Source organism: Neomonachus schauinslandi, chromosome 15, assembly GCF_002201575.2.
Source record: "Neomonachus schauinslandi chromosome 15, ASM220157v2, whole genome shotgun sequence".
Classification (NCBI taxonomy): domain Eukaryota; kingdom Metazoa; phylum Chordata; class Mammalia; order Carnivora; family Phocidae; genus Neomonachus; species Neomonachus schauinslandi.
The window spans coordinates 12,637,792-12,649,545 of NC_058417.1; the positions used below are offsets into that span (position 1 = coordinate 12,637,792).

At 55.0% G+C, this 11,754-nt stretch overlaps 1 protein-coding gene across 1 annotated transcript in view; it reads left to right on the top strand.

Moving 5' to 3' along the window:
• The window catches only part of MAP2K3 (mitogen-activated protein kinase kinase 3), a 29,880-nt gene extending 20,421 nt beyond the window's left edge, over nt 1–9,459 (top strand). Inside the window, exons 8-12 of the mRNA XM_021694476.2 lie at nt 1,186–1,313; nt 1,834–1,911; nt 6,099–6,238; nt 7,678–7,723; nt 8,305–9,459. Coding sequence (XP_021550151.1) covers nt 1,186–1,313; nt 1,834–1,911; nt 6,099–6,238; nt 7,678–7,723; nt 8,305–8,388 — 476 coding nt within the window. The 3' untranslated portion in view covers nt 8,389–9,459. The remainder of the gene's footprint in view (nt 1–1,185; nt 1,314–1,833; nt 1,912–6,098; nt 6,239–7,677; nt 7,724–8,304) is intronic.
• The last annotated feature ends 2,295 nt before the right edge of the window (nt 9,460–11,754 follow it).

The following is an 11,754-nucleotide window of genomic DNA, read 5'->3' on the forward strand; positions in this document are numbered from 1 at the left end:
CACACCTCTTAGGTCCTTAGGTTTGCTGGTACTCAGAGCAAGAATTGGACTTTGGTCCTGGGAATGCTGACTGAATTTGTTTTGACATAGCGTTTAGGTATCGTGAAATGCACAGATCTATAGTTAACATTCGATGTATCTGTTCAGAGTTTACGCCCTCGTAACCCTGGCCCCTTTCAAGATGCAGGATGTTTGTACCTTCTACCCCGCTCCAGAAAGTTCTCTGGGCCTTTCTTGGTCAGTCCCTGCCCCTACATCCCCCCTTTGCCTTTCATCTGATTTTTCCCACAGTAAATGAGTTTTACTTGTTCTTGAACTCATGTAAACAGATTCACATGGCCTCTTTCCATCCTCTTTCACTTGGTCTAATGTTTCTGAGGCTCAGCTGGGTCATGTGTCGTGGTTCCTTCCTTTTCCTTCTGAGTAGTTCACTTACCCAGACGTCCCGCTTCTCACAAAGTTGATTAGACCAAGCTTGCTTTGTCTCCTCGGCGGCCACCCCAGCAGCACCACCCCCCCCACCCCTGCCCCGGCCACCACTGTTGGCAGCTCAGCGTGGAACCTGCTGGTCCTTTTCTTGTGCATTTCTATCCTTCTGTGTGTCCCTGTAGGAAAACTTGGAGGTTGCATGTGTTCTGCGTGTGCTTTTGCTGGAAGATCCCCTGCTGTGTGGCCCATAGCCACTCAGTGTGGACCCCAAGTTGTAGTGTGGGCTCCCTTGTCCCGTGTTTGCGCTGCCACCCTGTGCCTCCCGGCCGAACCGCCCAACCTCTCAGCATGGATGCTGGGTGGCTTCCGGGTTCTCAACCGGCCAGTGGTGCCATCCCCCCGCCAGAGCCCCAGCGCAGGACCCCTGAGCTGGAGATTCGGCCAGGAAACAGGCCAGCTCTCCCCTCTGGACCTTATGTCCACAGTGCTGATGGTGGGTGCAAAGACGAGGTCCTCGTAGAAACTCACTTCCTTCCCCACGTGTGGCCAGTGGCCAGGGCGTGTTCTGGCTGCACTGCTCCCGTCTTTGTGGTAAGACCGGGGCAGCGCCTCCCAGAGCCTAGTCCCTCCTCCAGTCCCTCCTGGGCCCTGGTATCATCGGCCCCTGGGGTGGCTGGGGCGTCAGAGGAGCTTTTGGCCTCCAGCAGTGCCCCACGACCCCAGAAGATAAAAAAAGAGGTGTTCTATCCCTGGCAGACGTGAAGCCGTCCAATGTCCTCATCAACAAGGAGGGTCACGTGAAGATGTGCGACTTTGGGATTAGTGGCTACTTGGTGGATTCTGTGGCCAAAACGCTGGACGCTGGCTGCAAACCCTACATGGCTGTGAGTGGTCCCCACAACACTCTGAGTCCCCCCACAGCTGAGGTTCAGGAGGGACGTGCCTGCGAGATCGTGGTCAGGCCGCGTCCTCTGTCCATTGGGGACAGAGTCTTCCTGAGGCCCTGCATTTCCTGCCACCTAGCCTGGTCAAGCAACCCCTCTTTACCCCTGGTATTAGCTGTGCCCCAAATGCCCATTTGGATGATAAATTTCATGAACACCCACATGGAGGTGACTTGTGCGATTTGTGTAGGTCCGAGCCCTCTCCCACTATCCTGAGGGTGCCCCCCTTCCCCAGGCAGGAGTAGCTGTGAGGCATGATTTGGGCCTTTACCACAAGACGCTGGCCCTCACTGGCCTCAGTTTTCTCCCCTGCTGTGGGGGGCTGGGGTGGGTAGGATTAGCACTGATCCTTCTGTTTGGGGTGGGGGAGGAAAGGTCTAGCTGAGGGAAACTTGGGTGGCCCCTACTCTAGCCCCTCGCTGGGAGGTGGGTGTTCACGCCTCACTGATCCCTTTTACAGCCCGAGAGGATCAACCCGGAGCTGAACCAGAAGGGCTACAATGTCAAGTCTGATGTCTGGAGCCTCGGCATCACCATGGTAACGGCTTGCAGCTGGGCCCAGCCCTTGCTGGTCGGGTGGGGCCTGGGTGGGGCCATGCTCAGTCCGTGAGCTTTTGGTGGGCCCATCAAATGGTTTAGGCCTGGAAAAAAGTGTTGGCTTCACAATCTGAGAAGAAAACGTGCCATCAAAAATTATGGCGTATCTAAGGGGATATCTACAGTGATGTTATGCCCTTTCCTAGTGGGGAGGTGTGTCCTTCATGAAAGTTCTCGACAGGTTGTGATAACTTGTCTATTAGACTTTACCCAGAGCTCATGGTACTTGTTGAGGAATCACAGCCAATTCCAAATTAAGTGAGCTCCTGGTACCCAAATAATTTAAAGAGCAAAATGGCAAAAATCTTAAGAAAATTGTTTTCTTTTGCAGCAAGAAGTTTGTTGCTTGTGAGGTCCTGGTGCATTTGCTTGAGTGTGGTGGGGTGCAGTGGGTGGGCTGTCAGTCCTGGGGCTGTGGGGGTGGGAGGGATGAAGGCAGGTGCCCAGCCCTTAGCTCAGCTGGGATGGCTACATATGAGGTCCAGGAGGAGGGCTGGGGGCTTTCTAGAACTGCCCAGTGAACGCCTGCCCCTGCCTGAGTCAGGGCTTGGCTCAGGTGTGGGTCAAGGTTTAATTAGATACCAATTGAGAAAGCCCATTCGGATACCCATGTGGAGAATGGGCTGAAGGGACAGGAAAAAGACCAGAATGCGTGTTTTCCCCGCTTGGATACCTGGGAAAACGTTGCTGTCATGGTGGCCCCAGTATGCCCTAGGGACTGACGGAGCTGGCTGAGGGGTCATCAGCCTCCATCCCCATCCCCACCATTGGAGCTAATGGGGAGTGCCCGCAGTGTGGATGTTTCCGTGGTGTCCTCACCCTCCCTGCCCCAGCCCCTTTGGCCTCCTGGTGTTGCGGGCGGGGTACAAGCTGTAATCCAAAACCAAACCAGGATCATACCTAGTGGGAAGGGGTGTGGAGAGGAGAGACTCAGGGGTGGGAGCAGAGCAGCACAAGCTTCTGAGGAGGTAGGGGGGGGCCCTGCAGGACTCTGGGGGCAATAGCCCTGAGGTGGGGGGGGCACCTGGTGTGTGCCTTTGGGGCCAGATTCAAGGGCAGGTCAGAGAAGTGGTGGGTGGGAGTTCAGGGTCAATGTAGATGTGTTGGATCGTACTGATAATGCAGTTTGACTATCCTAACCCCCCTCCTCATCGTGTGACCATAACCGTGTAAGCGGTGTTTGTTCGCAGTGACTGAGAAAGGATCAAAAGCAAAATCGTATTGTCAGAGACACTGAATTGGGTGATACTTTCCATTTTTCTTAATACTGCTGACACAATCCTTTTTCAAGTGAACGGTTTTCTTTTTGAAGCAGAGAGGAATGTTCAAAGTCTGAAGGTGCACGCTGTACCTGCAGATAAGAGTCTCCCAACTCCTGAGTTAAAAAATAAGAGCAAATTCTTGCTGGATTGCCAGACGACACGGAACTGGTTGGATGTTAGAGACCCCACTCATGACCACTTGACACATAACACAGCCTGCTCCCCTCCCTCCATCCCTTCCTCCCATCCGTCTGTCCGTCATGACTGGGGACGCACCACACCCCACTGATGTTCTCATGTCCCCGCTGGAACTTGGGCAAGCCCCTGCTAAGTGCATATTTGAGTTAGCAGGTGCTCCAGAACCTGGTGACAGAAACCGACGGTAGTTCAGTATTTCTCACGGTTCTGCAGTCTGGGTTGGACTAGCTGGGCAGTTGTGCCACGCCCCCTGGCTCTGGCTGGGGTCAGGGCTGGGCTGGAAGGTCCAGGAGGGCTTTGCAAACGTGGGGCCTCCATGTGACTTCCTCACGGCCAGCTGCTGGCTGGGTTCGAGGGTGGTTGCTGTCTTCTGCGGTGGCCGGCTTCCGCGCGAGAGGGGCTCTGAGCTGCCCGTCCCAGGACTGGCACCTTGTGCTTCTGCCTCGTTCTGTTCTCAGAGCATCGCAGGGCAGGCCAGGGTCAAGGGGAAATAGAGTCCGCGTCTGGATGGGGGACTAGCATGCTGGCATCGGAGAAGCTGCGCCCGCAGCCTAGGAACCCAGCTGCCCCAGTACAGGTTAGGTTTTTCCCCCAGAAGTTACGGAAGTCATAGAAACGCCCATCTAAAAACAGAGGAAAAGTAAAAGGGAGACAAAAGTCATCAAAGACACGTAGCCCCTTCTGCCTACCGTCCACTGCCAACGTTGTCCATTTCCTTCTAGATGTTGTCTGTGGCTTTTATTTTGCTTTTTTCACTTAGCACCACATCACTCGTGTTTCTCTGGATTGTTAGAAACCCCTGTAGGCATCTCTTCAAGAGACTCCACACCATCTGCTACCATCTCCCCAGCCAGTCCCTCATGTGGCACGTCTCACTTGTTTCTGGGTTTCTCTTTCCTTTCGAAGTCCCTGGCCGGCCCCGGGGGAGGGACCGGTGAAGCCTTGGGTGCCGGGCCTGCCACTGTGGGGGGTTCTCTCCAGGCCTCCGAGCCCAGCCTGGGGAGCCGTCTGCGGGCATGTGAGCACAGCCACGGGACATAGGCGATGAGATTGGGAAGGCTCTTGGCCCTGACGGGTGTCAGTCAGGTGCTGATCATGTGAACACCTGAATGGGCTATCACGGAGCATGGCCCTCATGGTCATGGCCGAGCCTCAGCTGCCCTGCTGCAGGCCGGTCCCTGGTGCTGAGTGTTTGCACTGCTTCTTAATAGTCTCTGTTGCAAATCCCAGCACACCGTGCATTTTGTGCCCAGAGGCTGTTTTGTTTTGTTTTGCATATTTTGAGCTCTTTAGACAAAATTACCAGGCAAAAAGGATTACAAGGTCAAGAGTCTGGACAGTTTTCTGTTTTCCTAATGGTAACTCTGGCAGCCACTGGGTCCTTCCGTGGAAACCCACACAGGACCTTCACTTCTGCTACTTGGGATCGGTACGTTCTAGGAAAAAGCACCCTGAATTTGGCCTGTGGAAGTACACACCGGATCACACAGCCTTACCCGCTGCAGTTCGCACACCCTCCTTCTGTGGGGTGTGTTTATGTCTTGGCTGGAAAGGGGCCTGTAGCCTAATGGGAAGGCTCTTTCTGAGCACAATAATTAGTGAGCTCTTCAGGCGCCAGGTGCCAGCACGAAGCATTTGTTTGAGCTGAGGTCTCTTGTGTTCATTATGGTGATTATGGCCTGTCAGTGAGAAGTCTCTGTGCTGTTCCAGGCGGGGGCCTGGGCTGACCTGATTTTTTTTTTTTTAACTTGGCAGTCAAAATCAGAACCCAGAGTTTGTGGCAGGATAGCCGGTCTTTTCCACAAATGACTTCCCGCCAACTGTAGGCGAGGCATGTAGCTGGGGGCCTGGCGTGGCTGCAGAGGCCAGGTGGCCTCGATGTCACCTGCAGGGAGCTCCAGGTTCACCAGGATTGACAAGGCCTTGGTGGCCGTGTGTCCAGGGGGGACGCGGGGAGGGGGAAGTCTTTCCGGAGGAGGAGGCCTTGCAGGTGGGTCCTGGAGGAGACTGCTGGATGCATGGGGCGGGGGGGGGGGGGGGGGGCAGGGGAAGGAGCCTTGCAAACTTCAGTTCCTGATGGGCCCTGGGGGGGCTGTTGCCAAAGCGAAGGAGCTGACCAACGTAGGCCTCACTGTCTACAGCTTCGGGGAGAGGCAGGCCTGTGCGGATAATTTCCCTTCCCATTTGCCTGCTCTGTCATAACAACCGCCCAAATACACGGCAGCAGATACTGAAGACCCCATGGAGACGGTAGGGAGGGGGAGGCCTGTGGCGATGGGGGGCCTGCCCCACGTGCCTTTGCCGACTGCTGCCTGGGGGAAGGTGTCCCAGGCTTGTCAGCTCCTCTGATTTTTCCAGATTAGCTGGAACTTGGGTTTTCATGTAAAGCCTTCTGAATTTAGGTTGTTTCAAAGCCCGATGATACTCCCACCGTCACAACCCCGGGCTGGATTTGCTTCGGGAGCCATAGTCTGCGCCGGCTGGGTCAGAGGAACCGACTATTGCTGTTCCCCCAGCTTTGATCTTTGTTCTGATGTCATGTGTCCGCCCCTCAACCTGCCTGTGGCCCAGCTTTGGGCGACAGGCCAGGCCAGGCAGGTTCCCCACCTGCCCTGCCTCCCGGGGCCGGGTGTGCGCGCGTCTGACCCCCGCTGCTGCCTCGCTGCAGATCGAGATGGCCATCCTCCGCTTTCCGTACGAATCCTGGGGGACTCCGTTCCAGCAGCTGAAGCAGGTGGTGGAAGAGCCATCTCCCCAGCTCCCAGCTGACCGTTTCTCTCCTGAGTTTGTGGACTTCACTGCGCAGTGGTGAGTCTGCAGCCTCCCCGAGCCCCAGGCGGCCCCCCTCCCTGCCCCAGCCCGATTCCAGCTCTGCCCTGTGCCCGGTCCCCTTCTCCTTTAGCAAATAAACACCCAGACGACATAGCATCAAAATATGCAGGGCAGAAATAGAGCACAAGGAAAATCTGGCAAACGATGGTCCTTGGGGAGATTTTGATACAGTCCTTCTAGAACCAGACAGACCAGGTAGCCCGGAAAAGAAAACAAAACGCAGATGGAGGACCTGAATAGCATAAACAGAGTTGCTTTAGTGATGTTTAGAACTTTGTACCAAGTTAAAGAATGCCCATGGGAGTTCTCTTAAAAAAAAAAAATCTGTATCTATATCTATATGTATGTATGTTCGAGATTACAAAGGAAATAGGTAGAAAGGAAGAAGGCAGAGGCATCCAGGTCAGGTTTCCTGCCCACAATTAAACAAGAAGTGCGTAACCGCAGAGGGAAAAGGTATGTGGAAACGCAAAGTAAATTCTACTGACCAACTCTTGTTTTTTTTTAAACATTTTTTTAAACTTATTTATTTATCTATTTTAATTTAAATTCAAGTAGCCAACATACAGTACATTATTAGTTTTTGATGTAGTGTTCAAGGATTCATCCATTGTGTATAACACCCAATGCTCATCAGATCACGTGCCCTCCATAATGCCCATCAAGTCACCCCATCCCCCCACCCCCCTCCCTTTGGATTGTTTTTTTTTTAAAGATTTTATTTATTTGTTTGAGAGAGAGAGCCAGAAATAGTGGCAGAGAGCATGAGTGGGGAGGAGAGGGAGAAGCAGGCTCCCCGCTGAGCAGGGAGCCTGACATGGGGCCCGATCCCAGGACCCTGGGATCATGACCTGAGCTGAAACCAAGAGTCGGACACTTAATGTGCCACCCATGAGCCCCCCAACTCTTGGATTTTGAAAGGGATTTGAAAAATAAAATCACAAGGTATGCAGAAGTGAGAGACAGAACATATCGACCTTTCTATGGATTGTGGGCAAAGAGATACTTAGGGGAAAATACGTATCCTCAGAGAGGTGCTAGGGGAGCTGTCTAAATCACTCTCCTATGAGAAAATAAGAAAGACTGAAAACAAATGAGCCTGGCAAGCAGAGTTGGTGGTCACCTTGACCCTTTACCCTGGGGCGTCCCCTGTCCCTGGACCCGTGATGAGGAGTTTCCCTCCTGATTAAGGACACTCTGTGTGCGGTTGTTAACTACTGCATTTCAGTATCATTTGGTATTGGGATCGTTGAGAATTCCCTAGATCACTCCAGAGACAAGAGAACAAATACCCCAAGAGGCAAAGCAACTTGGTCTAAGTCTTTGTAGAGTTAGAGGTGAGCCCACCCTGGCTTGGCTGGCCTGGAGACCTCCTTTATGCCAGCCTGGCTTCAGCCTGCCCTGCTCTCTTCTAGCTTGAGGAAGAACCCTGCGGAGCGCATGAGCTACTTGGAGCTGATGGTGAGTGTGGGGCATGAGCGGCGGATTGGCGGGGCTCGGGAGAGGGCCGTGTCCCTGTGCACAGAGCTGGGCAGCACCTTTGGCTTGCCTCTGTCCTAAATCATTCAGGTACTCACTTGTTGGCTCAGACATAACCCCGGCTCCCTCCCCGCTCCTCCAGACCCAGGCCCAGGCAGTGCTCTGACAGATGGTGCAGGGGGATGGGGGGGATGGTGAGGGAGGGGAGTCATTTTGTCCGAAGCTATCAGGGAAGGCCTCACAGAGGAGGTGACATTTGAACTGGGCTTGGAAGGATGAAGAAGGACTTACGTGCTGATGGAGAGGACATTCCACTCGGCTGGAGGCCTGGTACCAGTGGGGAAGAATGAGTTCAGTGTGGCCGGAGGAGAGCTGCAGGAGGGTGGAGGAGAAAGCTGTCACACTGTCTCTAACAAGGAGGGCTTCCTGAAGGGGGAGGTCATAGAAGGATGTGTAGGAGTTTGCCAGGCAGAGACACAGGTGTCCTGGGCAGGAGGAGCACACGGGGGCTGGGGGTGCTCCGAACTCTTACCCAAGGTGACTGCCTTCTCTTGTCCCACCAGGAGCACCCATTCTTCACGTTGCACAAAACGAAGAAGACGGACATTGCGGCCTTTGTGAAGGAGATCCTGGGGGAGGACTCCTAGGGGGCGGGCCGTGGGCTCCTCTCTGGCCCTCCAGTGCCCCACACCCCCTCTGCTAGGGCAGTGCTTGCCCACACCCATAAGCTGCTGCCACCGCAGCCTTGGGTGTTGGGGGAAGAATCAAGGGGGCTGCTCCTGACTGGCTTGCAGCAGGCCGTTGGTCCCAAGTGCCAAAGAACCAGACCAGTGGGGCCCTCAGCCAGGCCCATGTGGGCCCCACCAGTGCCTCTGCCCATGCTGCTCCAAGGACCCCAAGTCTCCAGCCCCTGAGATCCTGGACTTTGACGGGCCCGGATGGCCTCCACGGGACCCTGCTGCCCCTCGCAGAGAAGACAGCCAGTGCCTGAGTGCGGGAAACTGCCTCGGCCCAGCCCTGGATGCCACCCAAGTTGTATATTTTTTTTTTTTATCTCTTGACTGAATAGACTTTGCACACTTTGGCCTAGGGTGGCCACACTTTTGTCCTGGCATCCATGTCGGGGGACACAGTCGGGGGGTGAGCCATGTGAATCCCCCTGAGCCCCCACAAGTAAGATGACGGAGCCGCCCGAGCCTTCCCCCCAGCACTGGCAAAGAGGGCCTCTAAGGGCACCCCGTCCACTGCCTCGGGAGCGGGGGTGCTTTCACTTTTTTTTTTTAATTTATCCTCTTGATTTTTTTTTTTTTTTTTTTTTTTTGCTTTGTGGGTTTGGCTGTTTTTTTTCTTGCATGGTGTGGAGCCGATCACTTTTCTCCCACCCCCTAGAGACCAGCAGGTGGAGACCCACCTATCTGCTCAGTCTGGGGTCTCAGGGGATGGCCCCAAGGTCTCTGCTCAGAGAGGTGCTAGGGGAGCTGTCTAACTCACTCTCCTTGGGGACCGGCTCAACAGGGGCTGTGGATTTGCTTTTGGTGTTGTTTAAAAAAAAAAGAAAAAGAAAATATATTTTTTTGAAGAAAGGACTGCCCAGGGTCTTATCCCTGTTGGGTTGGGGCAGTTACCTGATTGTTGTTTTAATTTAAAAAAAATAAGAAAAAGTGGAACAAAGACTGTGTGAGACTGTGTGGAAGCGGCGAGCCCCACTCCTTGGTGAAGATCTGTGGTCCGTAGGAGGCGCTCTTGCCCCCGGGCCAGGGCAGCATGATCAGGGGTTGGGGGGGCTGCTGAACACCTCAGGCTCTGCCCTGGACAGACCCTTCCACATGGGAGGACACTGCAGGTCCCAGCTGAGGCTCCAGGCCCGGTGCTGGACCCAGGCCCAGCCCACTGGGGTAACTGCCTGTCCCAGGGCTGGGGAAGGTTGCATTGCCAGGTGCACAGAGGGGTGAGCACATGCCAAGCGCTGCACCCCAGCCTTGACGCAGTCACTTCGTCCAGGTGTTAACATTATTGTCTCAGGTTATGCTGTCATCCCCACTTTACAGATGAGAAAACACGCCCAGAAAGCTGAAGGAACTTGCTCAAAGCCACATACCTTAGAAGATGGAGAAACTGCGGCCTGGGGACAGATACAGGTCCCCTGGAGAGGGCTCAGAGGAGCGGGGGGGGCAGCTCAATGAAGACTCCTTGCCAGGGTCCAATGTGACTCTACGATCCTGTGATCCTTGAGGCCTGGGCTAGGGCTGACACCCTCCTCCAACAGACTGAAGCAGAAGGGCATTTTTTTGTTCATGTAAGAATTGGCTTCAGGCATAGTTAGATCCAGGAGCCTGGTTAATATCCTGAAGAACTTGTGTCCAGCTTAGCTGTTTCCTGTGTCTCGGTTTCACACTTCCCTCGTGGGGACAAGTCAGCAGCCAGTGGCTCCCACCAGCTTAGCAGAGCTCCAGCAGAAGTCTCAGGGCTGACTCTCCTAGCCAGGAAGCGGTCACATGCTTGTCCTGCCAGTCACAGGCCAGGAGGGTCAAACTTGGGGCACTCAGCCTGCCTACATCTCAGGGTCTGAGAGCAGGGGCTCCCTAGTCCTCCGCGGGGAATTGGGGCATGTTCCCAGAAGGAGGCACTGATCCCTTTGGGGTCTATCTCTCCTCTGCCCTTGTGCACACCCCTCTCAGCCTCAGCGCAGCCAGAAGTGAAGTCTGTTTTCTCCCCCAAGCTCATCCTCTGGCTGCCTGTTAACCCTTCCCTGGCACAGCAGTTAATCATTTCAAGGCACCTCCCTCACGAAGGCAGCTTCTCACCTCCGGCCTCTGCCCTGACCGTGGCCTCTGCCTGGAGTGGCCCTCCCCCATCTTCCTGTAGCTGCCCGGCACCCCCACCACGTTCCTGGTCTGCCGTGTCCCTGCCTCAGGGAGGCCTCCCCGATCTGACCCGGCCAGGCCAGCTCATCTTTACCAGCGTTCTCTGGGTAGATCTGACCTGCCACTGTTGTGTCCCCAGTGCTGACATCTAGCAAGCATTCAGTCACCCTTCGTTGAATGAAAACGCGAATGAATGAATACACGAAGGGAGGGAGGAGGGCGTGAATGAATTCCGCAGCCCTGTGTGTAGGTGCGCGCCTGGACGGATGCGCGTGCGCGGATCGGCCCGCAGGCGCGTGTGTGCGCGCGCGCGTGAGTGTATGTCTGTGTGCGCGCACAGGACCCGCAGGACCCGAGTCCCAGGGGCGCGGCCCCCGTCGTTCCTCCTGCCGCCACCAGGAGGCGGCAGAGCCCCGACTTTGACCCCGTGTCCCCGGAGCCCCGCCCAGCCTCGGAGCGCCCTGGCCACCTGCGCTTGCTCCCCACCCCTCACCCGCACTCGAGGTTCTAGAGGGGGCGGGGTGTCGGGGTCGGCGGGGGGACCCGCGCTGGGGCTCCGAACCTCTCCGCGCAGTTCTCCTTCTCTGCCCCCTACGCCCACTGGCCCGCCTGTGCTCGCCCACCCCTCTGCCTGTGTGCATAGGCCGGGTGGGGAGCTCTGGGGCTGATGCAGAGACAGGGCAGAGGCCTGACTCATCTACAGAATCTCATGGGTGGGGGCACAGCCCTCCATAGCTGGCAAATCGCTTCCCAGTTTACAGAGGACTTTGCACTTTGCAAAGCTCGGGGCTCTTTACAACACAGTTTGCAAAGTAATTTACATTTGCAAAGCCCTGTACTACATTATAAAGCACTTTGTAGTTTACCAAGTAGTTTACAGTTTGCCAAGTACTGGCCCCATTAGAAAGCACTTTAGAGTTTGCAGATTCCTCTGCACATTAGGTCAACAGCAGTTGTTTACAGGTTCAGTTACTATTTATAGGATCCTTCAGCTTTTACAAAGGGTGTCCAGGCATCCAAGTGGGGGTGCCAGTGTGCAGATAATTTGACGTTTACAAAGGACATCCTCAGTCCCTGGGCCCTTGACAGTTTATAAAACCTGTGACCTCAGTGAAGGCTTCCTGCCTGCTCCTCACTGAAAGTAGCAGG